General features: G+C 51.1%; 8 protein-coding genes across 8 annotated transcripts; 3 read left to right on the top strand and 5 right to left on the bottom strand.

Annotated features, from left to right (window-relative positions):
• Positions 1–182: 182 nt before the first annotated feature.
• APUU_60710S (NmrA family NAD(P)-binding protein) lies at positions 183–1,301 on the bottom strand (the record flags this gene model as incomplete). Its single annotated transcript, XM_041693980.1, has 2 exons — positions 183–597; positions 658–1,301. 2 exons carry the CDS (start codon positions 1,299–1,301, stop codon positions 183–185), a joined length of 1,059 nt encoding a protein of 352 aa, XP_041559856.1.
• Positions 1,302–3,436: 2,135 nt separating this feature from the next.
• Positions 3,437–5,228, bottom strand: APUU_60709S (putative lysophospholipase; the record flags this gene model as incomplete). The annotated part of the gene is made up of 3 exons (XM_041693978.1): positions 3,437–3,769; positions 3,834–4,198; positions 4,247–5,228. 3 exons carry the CDS (start codon positions 5,226–5,228, stop codon positions 3,437–3,439), a joined length of 1,680 nt encoding a protein of 559 aa, XP_041559855.1.
• Positions 5,229–7,052: 1,824 nt separating this feature from the next.
• On the top strand, positions 7,053–8,271 carry APUU_60708A (histone chaperone napB; the record flags this gene model as incomplete). The annotated part of the gene is made up of 3 exons (XM_041693977.1): positions 7,053–7,173; positions 7,292–8,116; positions 8,165–8,271. 3 exons carry the CDS (start codon positions 7,053–7,055, stop codon positions 8,269–8,271), a joined length of 1,053 nt encoding a protein of 350 aa, XP_041559854.1.
• A 41-nt stretch (positions 8,272–8,312) lies between these two features.
• APUU_60707S (SNARE domain protein) lies at positions 8,313–9,205 on the bottom strand (the record flags this gene model as incomplete). Its single annotated transcript, XM_041693976.1, has 3 exons — positions 8,313–8,389; positions 8,490–9,118; positions 9,171–9,205. The coding sequence occupies 3 exons, from the start codon at positions 9,203–9,205 to the stop codon at positions 8,313–8,315; spliced, it is 741 nt and encodes a 246-aa protein (XP_041559853.1).
• A 408-nt stretch (positions 9,206–9,613) lies between these two features.
• On the bottom strand, positions 9,614–11,734 carry APUU_60706S (LCCL domain-containing protein; the record flags this gene model as incomplete). The annotated part of the gene is made up of 2 exons (XM_041693975.1): positions 9,614–11,219; positions 11,271–11,734. The coding sequence occupies 2 exons, from the start codon at positions 11,732–11,734 to the stop codon at positions 9,614–9,616; spliced, it is 2,070 nt and encodes a 689-aa protein (XP_041559852.1).
• Positions 11,735–12,671: 937 nt separating this feature from the next.
• On the top strand, positions 12,672–14,553 carry APUU_60705A (putative aromatic amino acid aminotransferase; the record flags this gene model as incomplete). Its single annotated transcript, XM_041693974.1, has 3 exons — positions 12,672–12,801; positions 12,859–13,426; positions 13,479–14,553. 3 exons carry the CDS (start codon positions 12,672–12,674, stop codon positions 14,551–14,553), a joined length of 1,773 nt encoding a protein of 590 aa, XP_041559851.1.
• Positions 14,554–15,006: 453 nt separating this feature from the next.
• Positions 15,007–16,035, top strand: YIH1 (IMPACT family protein; the record flags this gene model as incomplete). Its single annotated transcript, XM_041693973.1, has 1 exon — positions 15,007–16,035. One exon carries the CDS (start codon positions 15,007–15,009, stop codon positions 16,033–16,035), a length of 1,029 nt encoding a protein of 342 aa, XP_041559850.1.
• Positions 16,036–17,420: 1,385 nt separating this feature from the next.
• On the bottom strand, positions 17,421–19,685 carry APUU_60703S (uncharacterized protein; the record flags this gene model as incomplete). Its single annotated transcript, XM_041693972.1, has 4 exons — positions 17,421–19,079; positions 19,139–19,234; positions 19,315–19,397; positions 19,463–19,685. The coding sequence occupies 4 exons, from the start codon at positions 19,683–19,685 to the stop codon at positions 17,421–17,423; spliced, it is 2,061 nt and encodes a 686-aa protein (XP_041559849.1).
• Positions 19,686–21,760: the final 2,075 nt, after the last annotated feature.

Raw genomic sequence — 21,760 nt, 5'->3', positions numbered from 1 at the left:
CGCGCGCACCGGCTCACGTCATGTCGCTGATAAAAGGTCTTGTCCGGCGACTCACCGACTGACCTGAGATGCAAGCTGCAACGTCCCGCTTTCTTAGGGAACTGATGTTTCTTCGCGCGCTCGCACGGTCGTCCTGGGCAGGCGGGGTTTCCTTTCCGATAGCGCTCAATTTCGCCCAACTGTTATAGCATCCAGTCTAACCCGTTGGCTTCTTCTTCCACGGGAAAGACTTCGCGCGCATACTCCTCCATGTCTCGCCAGCCTTGCCATAACTGGCGGGATTCGTCCGTAACACGTTGTGAGATGACACCTCCGGGGCCCTGCATCATTCCCGCACCGGCGCCCTTGCCATTGGCTGGACCTAATCCCTTGGGAGATCCAGCGGCAGGACGGGAGAATTCGGGTTGGGGAAAGTAAGGTGCCTTGTGCACGCCAAAGACTTCTTCGATGGCTTCAAGCTGTTCCCGGTATCCGGCAGGAATGTTGACTTTGATTTCGACCTTGGGAACGTGGACGTACTTTACGCGGCGGCTGAGAGCTCGGGAGAAGGCCGCGCATACTTGTTCGGGAGATAGCGTTTCAAAAGTGAGCGCAATTCTATAACAGTTAGCAACAATCCGGCACCCAATTGTCAAGTTTGTCAAGACAACCACCTACCGATGACCATTCCACCTCTGAGGACCGTCCTTGAAGATCTGCAGCAGCGCCGGACCAACGTCATGCTCTGCATCCAACCAAGGTAGCGGAATGTCTGGATCAAAAGGCGCATGCCACTCGAAAGTGCCGTCCGGCATGAGTTCCATCTGGAAGAGCGGGTATGGTAGGCTTGTGAAGTTGTTGTTGTAGATTCCAGCATAAACGAAGGTCGAATGGAGGCCTAGTTGGCGGACGTAGTTCTCCACGGTAAACTTCGGAGCCCATAGCGGCACAGCCGGGTATGGGCCGTAGAGCGAGTGATCTGGCATGCTGCTGTAGATGTAGTGTTGAATTGTACCGGCGCGTTTGGCGGCATCGGCGAGCGCCTTTCCAATGACAATCTCATCGCCCGCTTGCGACGTTGTGTTAATGAAGGCGATGTTAGCTCCGTCGAAGAGGGTGTCCATCAGCTCAAAGTTATTTAACAGGGGGCCCTGGAACAATGTGACATTTGGGATGCTCTGGAGCTCTTCTGCGATGAGGCCCTTGAGGGAATGGACTTGCGCGCGTACGTGGTGTCCGACGGCGGCGGCGACGCGGATGAGGGAAGCCGCCTGGCGTCCCGTCGCGTTCACGACGGCAATTGTCTTCTTCTGCATCGTCATTGGGACGGTTGACGATGATTCTCTCTCTCTCTCTCTCTCTCGACCAGGCCTCTGGTCCTCACTTGATCCTTGCGTTGCTCTGAGAGGCGAATGCTGGTTGATGAGCGAGTCGGAGAGATAAGGAACTGGGAAAAAATCGATAAAAAATTATGCGGGGTAGTGGACGAGCAGCAGCAGGAGCCGAGACCTAATGGAGAAGGGAGGGCTCGGAGGGAATCTGGAGAAAGTCAGGTGGAATCCGACACACAGACTCAGTCGGAGCATGCGAGTGGAACGAATGGAGCGCGCAGCAGCACAGAGTCTCGAGAGTCGAGACTTGGAGAGTGAGGAGGGCGGCGTGGGGAAGCGGGAAAGGGCAGGACGGAGGAGTTGGGTCAAGATAAGAACGCACCTGGAGCAGGGAAGTATAAGAAGCCCGGGGCGACAGGCAGTATAGGCAAGCGAGCGATGATTCGATAATGCCGCAATTGCGGAAATCGATGGTGCAAGAGGAAGGGGCTCAGAAGAAATAAGAGATGTTATGATCTCCGCGAGGATGCAGCTCAGGCGGCGTGCCTCCAAGGTGAGGGTTTCTGTTAGCTAAGGATGGAAATTATGAATAATGAGAGGATCCAGCAAGACCGAAGTGGATATGCGAACCTGATTAGGATTGAAAAATTTTCGGCCGGAATCACTTGATATTCGAGACGTGGGTACGGAGGGAGGACTGGTCTGGTTCTGGCTCTGGGCTGGTTCCGAGTGTCAGGTGCTGGCAAACTGAGGCTGCTTGATGCTCGACTGTCGACATTCCGATTCCCTTCCGATGTTGGCATCGAGTAATACGAATCAGTCACCGAATCGCAGTCTATAGAGTCGAGGAGATCATGCAGCGATCTAGTTACTAACTTCAATACTTAATGTCGTTTCTTTTTCCGATTGCGCAACGACTTCACTATTAGTATTCGGTCTTCGGCGCACAGGAACTGTCCACCGTCCACTGTCCGCTCAGAAATCTCTGTGGGCATTATCACACCGTCCATAGGCAAGGTATAGAGTCCAGACCGAAGATCGCACAAAAGTCGCAGGGCCGAAGTTGGCGAGAGCTGCTCGTTCGTTGGCCAGCGGCTCCTTTTCTTTACGTAACGGCCCTGCCTGCCTGAGGCCTCGAAGCTTGACACGTATTCTGCTGGGCCGAGAGTCGGTATCAGATGGAGCATGCGATTAGCGACACCCCGTGAATACTACTGTTCCCTCCTTTCTCCCGATAGTAGCTCTGGAGTTGGCCGAGCTGGGACTGTTGCTGTGGTCTGAAGTCAATCGCGACATCGCAGCCTAAGCCTTTTAGGGGATTTCTAGGGCGGATAAAAAGCAAATACACCACATCCCCCAGATACATGACAGCGCTGCTCAAAACAGAAGGTCCTGGGAGAATCAGGTCAATAATGGCAGCTGAAGGACATTTTCTGCCACTCCCACAGGCTACAACCCAACAATCCCGACTCAATGTTCCGGCGCTCAGCCAGCCAGCCAATCTGTGTGCGGCGGCTTTCCACGGTGCTGCCAAGAAACTGAGCGAATTTAAGGCCATCTCCATTGTCTTGGGGACCCTAGGATCCACTGTCTAGTGCACTTTACACGCTGTTCAGTGTTTGCCAACAATAGTGATCGTGATCTTGCTCATTATAGACTAAACATCACAAACCACCTGGGAGATGGCCCATCTGTCAACTCGAGAGAATCGGATGGCGCAATTCTGGAGGCGGGGATAGCTCTTACTCGGAGCAGCAGCCAACTCCGCGGGAGGGGCACGCCCTGCTTAGCCTCATTGGGGTTAGCCTGGCCTGCCGGGTAGGAGCCCGTAATTCTCGTTTCATGAGGTCACTCTCTGCACGCTCTCGGCTGTCCCGCCGGTTCAGACTTCAGACCCCGATCCCTACCAGATCATCCAGCGATTTCTTCCACAGAGTTCGCTAATTTTGGCATCGTCTTAGCCTGGTGCCTGCCATGCATACCCCGACTTTCGATGAGGAACCCTGTCTATTCATACAGAGTCGGAAGCAAACAAGAAATGCCTAATTCTACTCCATGCAAGCATAACTTCGTAGTCTATCGCTGCTGTAATAATCCTGGGGTCAATCATTCATCAAAATGTCATGTCAAGGTGCTGATCCCGCCATCGGCCAGTGCGACGACCCCGCGCGGTACCTATCGCCTGCCTCCTCCATCTCCCTGTCACTGATTTCACGTGGCCCAATGCCCGCCAGGCCCCAGGTTCCAGGCCGCCGTCGGGCGAGGAGCTGCGCTGCTGTCCGCTCGTCTGAGTGTAAATGCGCTCCCGATTTGCGAAGCAGATGAACGTGTTCTGACAGCCCAGCGTTAGCCGCCAGGAAAAGCGGGGTGCGTCCATTGCGGTTTCGTAGATGCACAGACCCGCCCTGAAGGAGCAGGAACCGCAGAATATCGACCGATGGTGATGTTGCTGCAAGATGCTGGATAGAGTAGTGTCAACATTGCTGCCACTCTTAAGGGCGCAGAGGAGGGGGAAGGGCTTACCACTGGAGTATTTCCGGAATAGTCGGCATCGTTCAGCAACCAATGGTGCTCGCTCTTTACAATTTCCTCAACCCGAGCAAGGTCCCCCTGGGCGATAGCGTACCCCAGGACTGTGAGCGCCTGGACTCTCTCGGGCAGAGCTCCATCTGGATGGCGGAACACTGGCTGCGACGACTCTGTCAATTCGCCACGAAGCGACAGAGACATGTTGTTTGCTACCACCTTGGGTGTTGCCCCCGGGAGCGCAAGCAGGTAGGCAAGCTTGGTCAGTGCTGCTTCTGTAGTCATGTCCAACCCTGCAACTACCCCAGCCTTGGACAGGCTCATTCCAGTAGCATAAACTGCGCTGACACTGCCAGTCAGACCTACTCAGGTTAGCGCATTGATCGTTTCCTGACGCCATGGATGCTCACATTGGGTGATGTTGACAATGACAATTCCTCGAGAAATCGCGTCAGCAAAGACCTTGGTCATGGCATTGTCTTGACCGTGAGGTGCATTTCCTGCGCCAAATGTTTCCAAGACCAGGCCACGAAGACCATCTAGTTTCAATACTGCATCCACCATCTCTGGCTTGATACCCGGGAAGATGCGGAGGCACGCGACATGGGTGGTGTCTAGGTTAGTTTGGATGCTAAAGTGCTCGAGGCTTTTAGGCCGGTTTACAATTTCCCAGTTGACATTTGTGCGCATCGATGTTGTCACAGCCAGCGGCGCGCAATTGGGCGAATTAAACGCATTGAAGTCGCTTGCCGCTACCTTGGTGGACCGGTTGCCACGAAACAATTTGTTGTTGAAATACAGGCAGACCTCAGGAATCATGAAGTGGCCAGCCACAACCAGCGACCCCAGAAGGTTATCTGTAGCATCGTTCTGTAGCTCAAGCATTGGAGCCTGTGCTCCAGTGACAATCACAGGCTTTCCGAGATTTTTGAGCATAAAGCTCAGTGCGGAGCAGGTATACGCCAGACTGTCTGTCCCATGGAGCACAACAAACCCATCGAAATATGTGTAGTTTCGCTCAATGGTTTGCGCAATTTGAGCCCAACCCTTGGCATCGATAGAGCTACTGTCCAGTAGTTCATCGAATTCAAAGACGGTATACCTCACTCGTCGGCCATATGCCGTCATTGGGGTTCGCAGGCTTGGATGGCCTTTGATCTCCCCCGCGTCGTTGGCCACAACATCCATCATTGTCGAGTGTGATCCATCGTTGAACGTAGGCACCCGCGCTAAGCATTGCTCCTGGAAGTCTCGAGCAGGTACCAGCCCCACTGGCGATGGTTGCATGCAAATTGTACCACCAGTCATGATAATCAATACCCGCGACTCGGGGACTGGCTGTTCCGTCTGGCCCTCAGCCAGCTCGGGGATGAAATCATCGGCGGCAACCATATTTGCAACTTGTAGATAATCACTAAAGTAGACCGACAAGGCTCTCACTTAACGAAGGACACGCAAGGCAGGAGGGAGATATCTCTGTGGTGCGATGACAAGGAAAGAGCGTGGCTCTCTAGCCCTAATGTCAAAGGCAGCGCAAAACTGAAGCGTTGCGATGGGGCCGACCTTGAAAATCTTTCAGGCACCTCAAGCGTCGATCGCGGGAGAGATAAAAGTCTGGACCAGAATGCAATCACGAATCGCGGGGTTGTCGTCGTCTCTTTTACCTTTAGAAGATCCAGCCGGAAGTTCGAAGAAACTGTAAGTGCATCGTCTGCCCCTCTTATTCTTCTTCGTGGTGTTGCAGAGGGTTTTTAGCAGCGGTCCATTACGTACGGAATGCGTTTCTGTGGATGCGGCAAGGAGATCTGGAGCCACTTGGTGTTAGTGTACCGTTGAGAGTTGAGACATTTTCGTCCCCGCCACTCTTTCCTCACCTCAAGAACGTGGAGTGACATCGCCGACTCTTTCCTTCTTTGGCTCGAACAAAATGGTGTTGGATGGCAAAGAAGATTCGATGCTGGAGTAGCTCACATGCTGAGTTGGACTTTGATGATTGAGTCCTTGCGGCTCTATTTCAGACAACAATAATAAAACCCACGAGTTGTGTCAAACAATTTGGCTTCGGCTTATTTCCGGGAAAATATATCCGGAAACAGAACAATTCTCGAACATCAGCTCGAGTTTGTGGATACTGGATAGACCCCAGAACTGGGCGCGAAGTGGCGGAACCTAAGATGCCCCGGAGTGACGAGAGAAGAAGCCGTGATCGTAGTCTCGTGATGCTCCAGACTTTGTCTAAACTTCCATGGTTTTCCTAGATTGAGATGTTTCTCCATTTAGGTGCTAGAGCTTTTTCTAACGATGTCGGCATCTCGTCTTCTGCTGAGATCTTGAGTGGATATATATCTGACAATTTCCATGTAAACGAGAGTACTTATACCATAGGTATCCCAACCTCCACACCTTTGAAAATTGATGGTATATACACCATTCTATGATGCCAGACCAGGAACTAAATATTTACAGGTACGTAGTATTAAAATATACCTCAAGCATACGAATACATTATGCAGATTGCCCATGCTGTGGCAGTCGCATTGTCAAGCTTGATTGGAATGCAATACTTTCACAGCACGGTGGGTAAGATGATACATGAATTGTGAATTTAGATGAACATCATTGGCCTGTAAAGCAAGCAAATCTATCCAATCGCGCGTCCAATAATTGTCTAGGTCATGTCCAAACACTTGGAGTACATATGATGCAGAATGCCGTAGCAAAACACAAGATATGATCGTCAAATAGTGTATACTAGGACCAAACCCAGAATTTATATCGTTAGATACAAATCACAAAATGATACATCCTCAAGATAAGAACCTTAGCAACGCCAAAAGACCTGGTCAAAGAGTAGATGCCCCATAGTAGTGCGCCCGCCGCTTTAGTCCTACCGTTCAAGCTAAAGCAGCAAGCAACATCCCGCAACCAAGCGGTCTAGTCCAAAACGGAAATGGAAAAAGAGTGACGAAACCAACCCCGTCGCCGGACTTAAGTTTCTCAGGCGCAATTTTTCAGATTTTTTCTCCCCGTCCCCTGATTAGCTACACTACTCCTACTCCTACTTCATCTTCATCTTTTGCAAGTCTTGTTTCTCAATTGAGACTCTTGGAATACTTGCCCGGCCTCCCTTCCTACAGCTACAGCTACAGCTACAGCTATCTAGCTACCTACATCCCTACGCGCCCGTGTCGTCATTGTTAATTTTCAGCCAGCGCGATGTCGAACGATCAACAGCAGGACCTGGCGGAGCGCGTCTCTGAGCCCATTGTGCCACCTCAGGTTGCTAAGGATATTGGTGTTTTGGAGCAGCAGTTTATCCGCGCGGAGGTTGAGCAATGTAAGTTGGTTCTGATCAGGCGCGTTCGCGCCTAGTCTACCTAGCTACACAACACCTTGTGACAAACGAGCTAGAAGATTTTGATTGTACATGTATGCTGATATCTGAATTCAAATAGTGCGCCAGTCCATCGTCTCCTTCCGCCCGCTTTTTGAGAAGCGCGCCAAGATCGTTTCGCACCCTGAAGTGCAGACCAACTTCTGGATTCGCGTGCTGTCGAACGCGCCCGGCGAGATCGATGAGTACATCACATCCTCTGATGCGGCGATCCTCGGCTCTTCCTTGAGCAACCTGACCGTCGAGCGATTCGAAGTCAACGAGAAGGGCGAGGGCGAGCCCCGCAGCGTTCGTTTCACATTCGAATTCAACACCGGCGAAACGAACCCGTTCTTCGAGGACAAGAAGCTTGTTAAGGACTTCTACTGGCGCAAGCAGATTCTGACCACCCCCAGTGGTAAGAAGAGTACTTGGGATGGCCTTGTTTCGGAGCCCGTTCGAATCAACTGGAAGAAGGATATGGATGTCACCAAGGGTCTGCTCGATGCCACCTGCGATCTGTACGAGGCTGAGAAGAAGGGCGGTGACCGCAAGGAGCTGCCCGAGTTCAAGAAACTTATTGAGAAGCTTGCCGTGATCGAGGCTATTGATGAGGAGGAGGAAGAGGAGGATGATGACCCCATGGGAGGGTCCTCTGGCCAGAGCTTCTTCAACTTCTTCGGCTACCGTGGAGGTGATGTGACCGCTGAACAATCCGCGGCGGCCACCAAGGAGGAGAACGAGAAGCTCGAGAAGATCCTCAAGGGAGAGAACGTCGAGGATGATGAGGCTGATGATGACGAGGATGTCGATGATGATTTTGACCAGATCGAGTCCTTCCCTGATGGACCCGAATTGGCCAATGCTCTCGCTGATGACCTCTGGCCCAACGCCCTGAAATACTATGGTATGTCTGCCACCGTCTCTTCGACACACCCACAGCTAACATTCCCAGTCCAATCCTTCGACGACACCCCGGATTTCGATTTTGACGAACTCGACGATGAGGATGAGGAAGATGAGGAAGACGAGTCGCACCCCCGCAAGAAGACCAAGGTCTAATCGCGCCAAAAGGACTTCTTCAACAAAAACTACCCTCGTATTCACAGGGCAATGACCAGTATTAATAACAAAACGAGCACAAAAATCAGGAGCGCGATGCAGAACGACGACATCGTATCTAATACCTTAGTTAGCAAAGGCCCAATTTGGAAGACGCATTTAATGAACGCAGATTGATCAATAATGCAATGCAATGAATGAGCAAAAATAATACCCACCTTCATTCTTCTTGATAATCCACTTCAACTTCGACATCCCACTCTGTAACTTCCCCCCAACCCGACTCGCGAGCGTATCAATCTCCCCAATCATAACCGCCTGCTCTTCCAACTCCCTCCCCATATCATCCGCCTGCTGTCTCAGATTCCCTACCGTCCGAAATACCCCATCCAGCTGCTCATCCTGCTCATGCATAAGCTCCGTCTGCCGTTGTTGCTCCATCTCAGCATAGTAATCATCTCCCTGCTCCTCAGAATCATCATCATCGAATTCCGCTGGATTCGGAAGCCCGGCACCCTTGGATTTCCCAGCAGCAGCAGCATCAGAACTCGTAATAACCTTCACCAACTCCCCCCTCATATCCTCGAGCTCCTTGCCCACATCGTCGACGAGTTTGCGACGGCGCTGCACTTCCTCTATCTCTAGCCCGAACCGGTACGGGTCTTGCTCGACAGCTCGGACACTCTCGACTAGGTCATCGAGATCCGCTGTAAGGTCTGTAAGGGTTGTTTCGAGTTCTGAGCGCGCTTGCTGAAGTTCCGGATTTGAGGGGGATTTTGCGAGAGAGCGGATGCGGAGGTATGAGGAGAATAGGGGTCTTGTAGTGCCGAGGGTTGAGAGGACGTCGCTGGGTTTGGTTGTTAGCTAGTGTGGCAGGTTGTTTTGTAGGCGGCGCTTACGCTTGGACTTGAAGAAAGGGGTCTGCGTGTTCCATTATTGGCGTTAAGTAAGTGCGTATGATATATGGATCATGTGAAGGAGACTGATGTGAGGAATATGGACTGAGGAAGATGCGATGGAGATGGAAGCTCTCGGTGTTGATGCGGATACGTAATTGAGAACGGGGGCCTCGGCTCTTCACCGCCCGCTGTTTCGGTTTTAATACCCACCATTCGCCAGGTACCTGTGAATAGTAACGGGAATGCAATTACTGCTACGGAATAATATATTGTGTAGACGGTTCCATAAAACCGATTTCATTCATAACTCATGATATGCAAATCCAAACCAAATTGATCGTGTGCGTATCCAACCCAAAACACCGCAGGGTATAGGTGGAGTATATCCCGGTCTAGTACGCAGTACTCCCGATAAAGATAACCGAAAATAAAAGGAGAAAAATCTAGTTTTTAGGCGGCGGGGGCGAGATCCAGTCCCCTTCCTCGAGCCAGACCCCAGAACCCCCGTACTTTCCTGCCTCGGCGCCCCTCAAGAACGCAAAGCGGAAGAACAGGGTTTCGGGTTTGCCCTCGTCGCTGGGATGAATCTGTTCGAGCTCGAGCTCCGAGGACGAGACCTCGAAATCACCGTCAGTTGAGGATGTGTGATGTAGTTCGAGGCCTGCGTGGCCGTGGCGATGCCAGGTGAACTCTCCCGCGGGGTCCTCGTCCAGGTAACCGCGCCAGCGCTCAACATCGTTGACTAGGACCGAGACTCCGTCCACACCCAGTTTGTCCATGCGTTCTCGCTCCCATAGCGTGAACGTAATGTTGCCGTTGCCATGATAGGGCTCGCCGGAGCCTCTATCTGGGAGAGAAATGGTGACAGAGCTATCGTTGACATGGGGTGAGGTGCCTCCCCACCATCCATGCGACCCACCGGGGCCTGGGGCTTGTTCGCCCAGCGCAGCGGGCGTTTCGATGATGGAAGCAAAGCCCCACCTGGCAATACCGTTGATAAAGAGACCAAGCAGCAATCCCTGGTAGACTAATGATGGCCGAGTGGGGAAAGCCGTCCCATACATCAAGAGAATCGCAAGGATGTAATGGTGAATGCGAAGACGGAGCCCGGGGAGTGGGAGCAGAATCAGAAGAATCAGCGCCATCGTTCCGTACACCTTCAAGTAATGTGGCATCAAGCCACCCATGCGAATTTGGTGGGTTTGGGTTAAGATGATACCGAGGACGGTAGGAATGACTATGGCTAATGCGAGCTTCGCACCGGGTTGTTGCTGAATATCATGCGGCGTCAGACGCTCAAGGGGGATCAATCTTGCGAAAGTATAGTTGTTCAGACCACCAAAGAACGCAGGAGGCAAGAAGAGCAAGGTCTTGCTGAACTGATAGATAGGGGACGATAGCGGCGTTAAGAGTGGTCGCGCACAGTATCTAAACAGGACATATGCAACAAATGATGCTGGGAGAAGCCGAGCGACGAAGACGGACATAAGAGCGGCCAGTTCAGCCCGAGGTGGTGGATCAGAGACCAATCCAACCTGGCTAAAAAGCATGAAGAACGTGCTGAAGAATAACACCGCAGGGGACGAGCAGAAGAGCCACAGGGCAGCGAGCGCCCCAATAGTGATGCCTAGTAGGGGCCATCGCGGATCCTGCGGGCAAGTGGCATCTGACGACGGCTCGACGAAGCTGAAAGTCTTGGGAAAGGTCGAAGGAAAACCGAGCGAGCTGATTCCATTGTGTTTGGACGTATGGAACGAATGCGCCGCTCCTTCCAATTGGGCCACTCCACAACCTCCATCGTTGTCAATGACTCCTGCATGGAGGGCGGCTTGACAAATGAAGCTGTCGGCACGATATACGCCAGGCTCATCCGAGCCCGGCTCAGGTCCTCCGATGACAAGTCCCCTATAATTGATTGTCTGATTACCAAAGGTATAAGGTTCGATCGTTTTCGTGTCTCGACAGTTGGCCGGGCATCGGAACGGGGTTGCCGCGGCGGTGAAAGGACGGCAATCGTTTCCATTGAGTCCACAACCATTACCAGGCGTCCTGCGACACATTCGTTAGATATAACTGACATAAACTTCCAGATATACTTACCAAAAGGTACTCGAGCAAGACAGTGTGATAGGCCGCCCGTAGCCTTCAATATAACCCGCAGATCGAGAGTGCAGGAATAGGATAGCCCACGGCAGGAACCAAGCGAAATATAGGAGTAAAAGTAGGGAGACTTTATGTTTGCGCTTCGGGAAGAACTTGTCCAAGTACCGCTTGGGCAGTTCCTGGATCTGGGGAAACAGAGGGTTCAACAAGAGCGGGTATGGCGGGTCTGGACCCTTGACGAATTCAGCGGTAGTGCGAGCAGCCTTTCGGATCGGTAAGGGGACCCAGCTCCAGCGAAAAGACTTCGAGGATTCCCGTAACCAGACGGGAAGAACGGTAGGACCGGTGTCGACATGGCGAGGGAGTAGATCGGGGGCGTCGGGATCGTCGGATTGGTCTTCAACCTCTACAGCAGGGGGTATATACACCCGAGAACCATCACCTGGGCCTTCTCCTAACATTCTGGGATGGCCTTAGGGAGTAGATCGAATGAACGACGAAAGAGCGGAGAAAAGCGATGGATATAGATTCTCGACAGCCAAGAGGCGGGATTGCCGGCTGATCTAGAACGGACCCTCTCAACCAGTGGAAGTGCCTATTTTAGCGTCAAAAGAGCGCAATCAATGCGAAATCGCGGTTATCAAATAATGAGGGCGGATTGGATAAAGATAGTCGAGACACTAGGAATGAGCGATGGGGAAGGAGGGAGAGAGTCGAGTCGAGAGTTGAGAGGGCGGAGACCGGTAAGCGGACGAGATCATGCGGAGGGTGGCGCGCTGGCGCCGATCGTGCTTATGTCATCGGGAGGCGCATCCCGATCATCAGGGCAGGCTGGGTGACAGCAAATGAAGAAAATATGAGTTGTTTGGGGTGATTCTGGTTGACAAAAAAAATAAAATTTAAGGCTGTAGTTTTGGATCTGCAGGAGAGTGGACGAGATATCGCTCAGGCACAACAAGGATGTGGGGAGATCATCCCGTGCATCACTGCATACAGAGTGCTTTTGTTGCGGCGGTTGTGTGTCATACTAAAACTCTCTAACGGCTAGTAACGGCTATCCTGCTTTCAGGTCCTCAATCTAGACTCTACTCTCAGGGCCATGCTCAATCTTTGCAATTTTTTGCCGATATTAAGACGATGGCCACGGCCATCTTTCTCATTCCCCACATTCTCTTTGTTCTCCATCCATTCAAAGCGATTGTGGGCAGGTCTCGCCATCGAGATGGTGCCATTGGCTGTGGAAATGAGCCGTTCTTTGGTTCCAGTTGCTTATCAAGCAAATTGGAGATAACTAACTAACTAACCCAACTCCAACAGAGCCTTATAACCCGGGGCCGGGAGGCGATGAGTTGACAGCCTGATCAACGGCCATAGCTGAGCGCAAAGACATCCCTCACCATGGCTTCTTTGTCGCCTCCAGTGGACTTGTCCCATTATTTCAGCTTCGTAACAAAGCGGCGTGCGCCGAGTGCCGTGAAAGACTTTTACAAGTACTTTCTCATCCCCGGCATTGCCAACTTGGCGGGCGGTACGGCCTCTGATTCAACATTAGCTGGTTGACTTCTCACGAATTTGATTACTGTAGGACTGCCAAATGCCTCTTATTTTCCGTACGATACCTTAGAAGCATCGACCGCTCGTTCTCAACGATTTCCAACAGTTCCAGGTGGAAAGGCCAAGGGCCCACAGCCGAGCGAACGGATAACAGTACCCAAAGACTCTCAGAGCGCCATCCAGCAGAAGATTGACGTCACAACAGCCTTGCAATATGGCACCGCTGAAGGGCTTCCTCCTCTGGCGACATTTGTGAATAAGTTCGTTCGTGAACATCTTCACCCGAACGTTCCGTATGCCGGTGGCCCAGATACCCTTATGACCACAGGTGCAACCGATGGGTTCTCTAAGGCCATTGAAGCCTTCACCAACCCGTGGGATCCCGATCGTGATTGGGTACACCTTCGTCAAGGAATCCTTTGTGAGGAATATGTATATATGAACGGCATCCAGGCTGCTCAATCAAGAGGACTCAATATCGTCCCGGTAGCCATAGACGCGGAGGGTATGCTGCCGCATGGCCCGGGAGGGTTGGACGATGTTTTGGAAAACTGGGATTTCCGAAGAGGCCGTCGCCCGCATCTGATGTATACCGTAACGTGAGTAACTCGTCAATGACCTTTGCTTCGTCGATTAATTGTCTGTCTTAAGCATCGGCCAGAATCCGACTGGCGGCACCTTGTCTGTCGAACGTCGTAGGGAGATTTACGCCATTTGCCATAAATATGACGTTGTCATCGTGGAAGACGACCCATACTGGAATCTGCAATACCCGTCAGCCCAGGAAAAACAAGCGGAATACCGAAACACTCCAATTAACCGGCATTTGACACCGAGCAATTATAACGCTGGGAAAAAATCTTCTGGATACGAGTTCCTTGATTCTCTTGTGCCCTCTTACCTGTCAGTCGATACCGACGGCCGGGTTGTTCGCCTTGACACTTTCTCCAAAACTATTGCCCCAGGCTGCCGTCTCGGCTGGATGACAGCACAGCCAGCTGTAATTGAAAGGTTGGCTCGTATTGCAGAGTCAACCACTCAAGCTCCCTCAGGATTTGTCCAAGCGCTGGTAGCTGAAATGATCCTTGGCCAGCAGTCAGATGACAAGTCCATCAATGCACGGAAGGGCAGTGATGATGAGAAAGGATGGCAGATGGACGGCTGGGTTCGGTGGCTTGAGGGCCTACGTGCGGGATACGAGCACCGCATGCAGCAGATGTGCAGTGGTCTGGAAGAGGGAAAATATATCGTGCTTGATACTGAGAGACTGGATGATCTGACCTTGGGCGAAAATAATGAGGAAGACTCATGGGAGGTTCTGGATAAGGTTCAGATGTACGACTTCGTTTGGCCCACAGGAGGAATGTTTGTTTGGATTAAGGCGGACTTCGACAGCCACCCCTTGCGCCGGAAGTACAGACCCGAGAGGCTATCAAAAGCCCTATGGTCGCATTTGATACAAAGGCCGCATCTCTGCCTCCTTGCCACAGGAGCGATGTTCTCGCCAACGGATGAAATCAAGGCTCGCGGTTATAAGTACTTCCGGTTGTGCTTTGCTGCGATGCCTGCTGATGATGTGGCTCCGATTGCTCAGCGGCTGGTGGACGGTTTCCGAACCTTCTGGCAGAGAAAGAATCTCGATGGCCTTGAGGATGATGACACGGCGCAAGCGGTGGAACACCTGCAGATAGAGCCGTCTCTTAATTTCATGGGAATGGGGTGTTAAATTTGAGATGAATCTGGCGTTGGAATCCGAATTCACAGAAGTGCATAACGACGTAACGACACAAATCAAGACAGCAATTCTTTGCAAGCTTAAGAAACTGTATTCATGAAGTGGTTGATGTTGGAATGTGGATTTCAGCTCTGATGTGCATCTCATGCAGCATTATGCCCGATTTATACATTACTAATCAAGGTAGTACAACGCAGCTCGTTACGGTATACCTACAACTTGTAAAATTATGCAGTGCGGGGAGATTAACGCCGCGTCCAAATCTCCAACAACCTCATTCCCAACCCACCACCCAGAGACACCTTTAGCAGTACACTATTGCAAATGAATTTATAGAGTCCCTTGCCTCTTATTTTGGCCTAAATTACCACTCGACGATTAAGTTGTAATAGAGCGCTGCTAAAGGTGTCTTGTCTACTGAACGACCCCTCAACCGAACACAAAATGTCTGATCTCAACGCCGACCTCGCAGAGGAAGTTGAAGCCATTAATGCTATCTACGACCCGGATACTATTACGATATCAGATACGTCTAAATCTAGCTCTACCTCAACGCTAGACTTAGGGAATTCGAGTTCGTCTCCAACGAAAGCAGCGACAACGATCAAACTCCAAATCCCGAACCATGCAAACCTATCCTTCCTCCTCGCCTTCGAGGCAACATACCCAGATACCGCCCCTCGAATAACCGGGACAGCATCTACAGCTTCACGTGGGGAGGGCAAAATCGCCATCGATGTCCTCGAAGATATTCTCAGCCGGACATACCAACCCGGCGCGGTATGCCTTTTCGATCTCATAAACGAAGCTATCGAGACGTTTGAAGAACTGCGCATCGGCACCGACGACGCAAGCACGAATCCTACATCAACAGAGACCGTGGCAGCGACTGCATCCGCCGACAACGATGGCATTGAAAACATAACTGCAACCACTGCCTCTCTCACCCTGCATGAGAGCATGGGTCTCTCCGAACCACCACCCTGGATTCTCTCCGAGGTCATCTCCGAAAAGAAATCCGTCTTCGTTGCGCGCGCGGCCCATGTTACCAGTCTGGACCAGGCGAAGACTTACCTGGATTATTTGCTCGCGAGTGACAAGAAGGTTGCGTCTGCGACGCACAATATTAGTGCGTGGCGAATTCGGCAGCTAAGCAAGGCGTCACATGCGGGATCGAAGGACGGAGGAGGCGGCGGGAAAGGGTCATCTCCGGCTTCAACCACGGAGATGATAATCCAGGACTGCGACGATGACGGGGAGACGGCTGCGGGCGGGCGACTTCTCCATCTGATGCAGTTGATGGATGTATGGGATGTCGTCGTCGTCGTGACAAGGTGGTACGGTGGTGTGCATTTGGGGCCGGATCGGTTTCGGATCATCAATGCTGCTGGACGGGACGCATTGGTTAGGGGCGGGTTTGAAAAGAAGAAAGAGGCTGGTGGTGAGAAGGGGAAGAAGAAGGGGAAGAAGTGAGTTCTCGGTGGTCCCAGTCAGTCGATTGAAGGATTGGTACTACATCGTATAAAACTGCCTTCTTTGGATAATAGGGCCGCGCAGCGTGTCATTGCTAAAGGATTGTGACTCCGCGGGCGTAGCCATCACATCCACCGCGGTCAATTTGACAGACTGCCCTGGCGTGACCCCTTGGGTATCCGCGACGGATCCGGATCGACCGCAGCCTTACAGTCCGAATTGAAGCTGAAGCTCGCTGATCCAGGGATCTGAGCGGGCTGAAAATGAGGAATCTCGTATCCAATCTCGAACGTCAAATCCATAGCCTACGAAGAATCGAGGATACGCGTGAGTCGTGTAGTTGGAGTACTGTGGCACGACTTGTAACAACGATCAAACTCTTTTTCTCCTGCGAAACAGAAATATAGACGCCTAAAGGAATGTTCAGGATACTTACAGAGTCCCGCCTTGCAACCCGATACGCACTAAGTTAGCAGATAGATCTCTTGACAGAAAAAATATTGAGATGATCTTGTTCGGATCCGGAAGTAGTCACTCATCCCCTATTGAAAAAAGAAAAAGTACAGGATAGAGTTAAGCAGGAGCTTGGGGGCAGGTTTCACCAAGTGGATTATCCAGTGGCTGAGCAGACATTATCTACCTTGGGCCCGGCCATGCCGTGCCGACAGGACGACAATCCATGAATCCAGAGAATCGAACCAATCGACTGAGTCGAGACCTTCCTTTAAGAATAATATTGGCAGCGCTAACCGTTCGTTATTTTAGTGTGTACGTGCTCTTCAACTCCGTATCCCGAAACACACTACACTGCCTCCCCCGTTTTCTGGCCCCAATGTCGTACAGGGGAGGCAGACAATAGCATTATTGACATTATTCAGTTACCTATTGACAGGGATTCGGAAAATATGAGAGACACATGCTTTGTTGCACGGACGTTACATGATCGCCCCGAGCAGAGGGCACTATGGAATGGGGCTATGCTTGCCATCGCACATCATTCATAAGGAAGTACTCCATTTTGTCCCGATTATAACTTGAAGTCCACTTGGAGTAGTAGATCCTTAGCAGTGTCGCATTACACTACCTATGATGGACGTTGTGCAAGAAATAATCTCGTCTTGAATAATTATATCCAATCAGTTGTGTTTCATATATTCATGCTGAGAAATGTCTGTCACACAGGGTTCCTGATCAGATACCCTGGCGACTATTCTTCTATCCTGTCAGCATTCTAAAACGAACTATGTAACCTCGTACCTATTCTGAGGCGCTTGTAAGCAAAACTTTGCACATGAATCGCTCGTCGCTAAGAGAACTGCAAGTGGATGGCCATTCATATTGGCCCGAGCAAACAGCATAGAGAGTAGCCAGATGGCGGTTGTAATTCAGTGATATGGAACACCCAGCCGCAATGGCGTAACATAGCCCGCTTCACCAAGGACAGCCTTGATTCCTTTGTAGTCATCCACTTCACCCAGTTGAACCGTCTTTTTAGAAAAGAGTCTGGCCCGTTCATCCGCGTCAAGTGGATCGTAATCTTTCCCGTTTGCGGAGATATACGGGTTGTTGTATGTCAAGCCCACCACGGGGTCAAACATATTTGGCGCCAGCGTTTTCAGCCTGACAACGATTCCCGCGACTCCAACCGTAAACAGGACAATTGAGGTTATAATGAGGATAATTACCCAGACGTAATCTGGCCGGTAGACTTCTGTGTAACGCACAAAAGTGGCATTGGTCGTGGCTCCCACGAAAGGTGCATCAGCCCTTAGGACTTCCAAGACCGGATTTGGGGGTCGAGACACTGATATATTGAAAGCCTTGTAATCCTCTTCCGAGGCCGTGACTTCAAGTCCATTACCGGGTAGATGGGCCGGTCCGTACATGCTTAGGTTGGTTGGTAGCTGACCAGAAAATGCCGTGGGGGCCATGAAGACCTCAATTCCAGTATTCAGCAGAATGGATGCCCGCGTAGTAAACACCTCCGGATCAAGCGCGGTCAGGTTGAGTTGTACTTCTTCACCGGCTCTTCCCGATTGGGTGGGAAACAAACCAGAATTATTTAGAAACAGCGTAGACGAGCCTCCGCCCCACATTACTTCTCGTTGGTAGTCTTGCCAGCTAACGCCGGTTATCAATTCCAGGACGATCCATGCCCAGTAGTCGAAGCTTGTGAAGTTTTTTGGACGGTGATCGGTGGTTGATGGGCGGACCTTGGTAGCTTCGCAGCTCCCATTCTCGCACTCAATGAATGCTTCCACCATGCGTTGAGTTACCTGGCATGTTGTGACTGAGGTGTTGTAAAGAGTGTTGTTAAACCGAAGGGTAAGTGGTTCGGTGAGGTTCCGCATATTGGTATCCAGTCCGTCGTAATAATCCGTAGGCAGACCCATAAGCTTTTGTGACCGAACAAAAAAGCTTTGCTGATTAAGATTGCAGTCAATGCATTCTATGTTCATTCCTTTTCCATCATTATTAGTGCTGTTCTTCTCTCTGTAGAACGTTTTTGGGTTTGAGAGCTCGACATATGTCATTTCGATTGTGAAATTGAGATCTCCTTGCTTTTTCATCTCTGGCAGGCTGACTATCGGCATACCAAGTAGAGATGTGAATGTCTCGGGCGAACGCGGTCTCTTGATGGGCATCCATCCAGCGGAGTCAGCTTGTGATGCGTTTCCTGCTTCCAAGCGTGGAATCTTCACATTTCCCCATTGATCAAGCGGTCCAACTTTGGTGTCAACACTCTGCATCAGGCTGGCAGAATACATGTCTCGCATCGTCCATGGGAAGCTGCCATCATTTGCTTCCATGATCCCCACTCTAACAAGCATATTTCCCAATGGACCGCTATCCCAATAGCGAAGTTCGGGGTGAGTTATGTCAGTTGTATTTGTTTTATATAGTAGCCGAATAGTGCTCTGGCCCCCTAATGGCGACATGGCCCACAGAACCAATAGTACCCATACAAGAACAGAGGCAGGCATACTGACAATATGTAGGAGGGGATCCGCCGTCGAGTTGGTATTCATCAGGGCCCATAATGTCTGGAGTGTATATTAATATGTTGAGGTTTCCCTACCACCACAGGCTCCACGAAACTCACCGACATGCGAACAGACCGTTGGGCGAAATACCGACCGAGACTTTTTAGAGAGCGGGAAAGTAAGGCCGCAAAGAGGATGGGGTATAAAGTTGGGCCCTGGTTACAAAGCATACCTCGTTAGGTAAATATTCCTGATATTCAACTACAAATAAAAGAAAAACGCTTGATATACATACCAATTTCATGGACTCCTCCATGGCAGATCCCAGGCTATCGCCTGTTGGTCTGTTCCTGATGCACAATGCCACGAGTGCGAGTGCTATTCGAAACGCAATAGTCTGAGCTTCGATTGTGCCAATAGAAGGGCTGAGACCGAAGACTCACCTATAAAGCATAAGGCGATCAAGCACAGAAACCCCTCGAAGATAAGCGCTAGAATAGAACCTGCCGGCTTTTTCAATGGTTTACCTGAACTATTCTGTACGTCGGTTGGAATTTGATGGGAATAGGCTGTTTTGAAGGGCATCGCCTCCGACCGTAAAGTACTCGCCGACGAGAAGCCCTGTGGTATAGGTATGGATGGCCTTTGTTCTGTATGCTGAGCCATGGTGATGCGACGGGGAGTTTACTTGAGCGAGGAACTTTGAAGCTCCAACGGCCCGGAGAAGGGCCAGTTATTCTTATGTCGCACACAACCCTGCCACTCGCCATGCAATAACACCAAATTTAGCATGTTAGCGCTGTAGAATGGGCCAAGTTAACAAGCTGGCGAGGCTCGGCGGCGGCTACGAGGGCATGAGCGACTTCAGCGCCCAATCGTGTCCTATCGGGAGTGGAGAAACTTGGTGGTTGCCGCCGACTATTTTGCGGCACAGCAATGTGAAACGATTGGAAAGGGCAGGCATGAGTCTTTTTGGGGAAGACAACATATTGATAGCTAAACATGAGCATAGTTTCTTTGTTGTTGAGGCTGAATTGTCTGGTGGGCTGGAGGCGGATGGTGCCGCCAACAATGGATAATCGGGAGCTCAATGCCCAACTTTGTTGGCGAACTGACAATGTCAGGAAGACTCGCAATATACTAAGCCTATGTTAGGGCGCCTAAGTTTGCACTATGCACTCGTAGGTGGGAGTCGCAAACTGAACTGTCTCATACAGTTGTATAGTCACACTTGACGCATTATCAAAGACCAGCCGGGTGTTTGTAGCGAGAAATCTCGTGGACAAGGGCTGGGTGTTTGAGGCAGAATGCCTAAATTTGCTCTGTGTACTTATGGTAGGAGCCCAAATTGAACTGTCTCGCACAGTCGCATAGGAGCGCAGTCGCACTTGAAATACCAGCCGGATCTTTGTAGCGAAAAGCCTCTGGGGTGAGGGCTGGGTGTTTAAATCGCGACAACTTACAACCGTCTTGTGAAGAAGTCCTAGCCAGGAACATTTATCACTTACTCATCCTGCTCTCCCAGCGCTAGAAGAACCAAACATCACAAGAGAATCACAAGACAAAGATCGCCGACAGGAAAGATGGATGGATGGATGCTGACTGGCTTACTCTTTCGAATTTTGATGCGGGGACATTTCAGCATCTGAAACGCGAAGTCTACCAGAGCTCTCGCTTATTGGACCAGTCTGCTCCTTTCGAACGACGTCTCGACTCTGTGAACACCGTATGGTCGCACGGTCTTACCAAATCAAACTCATAAAGTCATCAAGCTCATAAACTCGGTCGGTTCCTGTTTCACACCGGGAACTGCTGAAACAAAAACTGCTCGCTTACAGATGAAGAACCAACGATTGTAAATGAGAAAGCCACAACCGAACCGGTTCCAAAACTCTCGGGAGTTGGGTTCAGATGCGGAGATGGGCTCAACCATGGATTCGCACATGTTTTCATTGCAAACTTTGGACGGTCGGGGTTCTGTGCGGAGTGAAATCAGGTACCAAGGTACGCAAGGTACGGATGAGGGACTCGAAGGTTTGGAACATGATTCAGTTGCCGCCCTTGACTCCCAACCTCAATTCTTTTCCGCCTGATAAGTCGACCATCCCTCGCCTTACAAGCAAGGCCACTCCAATAGCTAAAGGTATTGATTGGCGGGGCGCCGATTGGTGAGGTGTCATAGATCAGGTGGCGGTAAAAAGTACAGGTGGACAGGTCTGGTTTGCCACACCGCGACCCCACTGAATACCGGCTTGATGCTGCTGAGGAGGCTCAGTCATTGCCTCAGCCACAGTTGATCGGCTGAGTTGATTCAATTACAATCGAGTAAGAGAAATATTGGGAATCGCGACGAAATTGTAGCTATTTTCTCGGCATTCAGAGCTCTAGAGTCCCTCGAGTCTCGACCCAAGGCAACAGTAGTATCCGGAGTTCGCCGTCTAAAATGATTGACAGCGAGCCCACCAGCATGAAACGGCATGGCTCCCCCATAATGACCCATCCGAGAAGTGTGATTCCGTTGCCATCGGATAGCAAATGTCAGTGGCTGAGGCTTTGGCGCGGATCGCCCCACGTCTTTTGGTCGGGGAAGCCTGGAGCCATCCGATTCTTCCCAGTTTGGGTAAGAAATTCGTGATAGCAAGAGTGTACGAAGATGACGGGTGAATCGTGAATCCGGTTGAAGCTGAAGGATGAGCCGAATCGCCCGTGGCGTGGAGATCGTTGGAGTCGCTCCTTCATCT

This window comes from Aspergillus puulaauensis, chromosome 6 (genome assembly GCF_016861865.1).
Source record: "Aspergillus puulaauensis MK2 DNA, chromosome 6, nearly complete sequence".
NCBI lineage: Eukaryota > Fungi > Ascomycota > Eurotiomycetes > Eurotiales > Aspergillaceae > Aspergillus > Aspergillus puulaauensis.
Note: the sequence above shows the minus strand (reverse complement) of the source record. Positions and strands in the feature narration are given on the sequence as shown.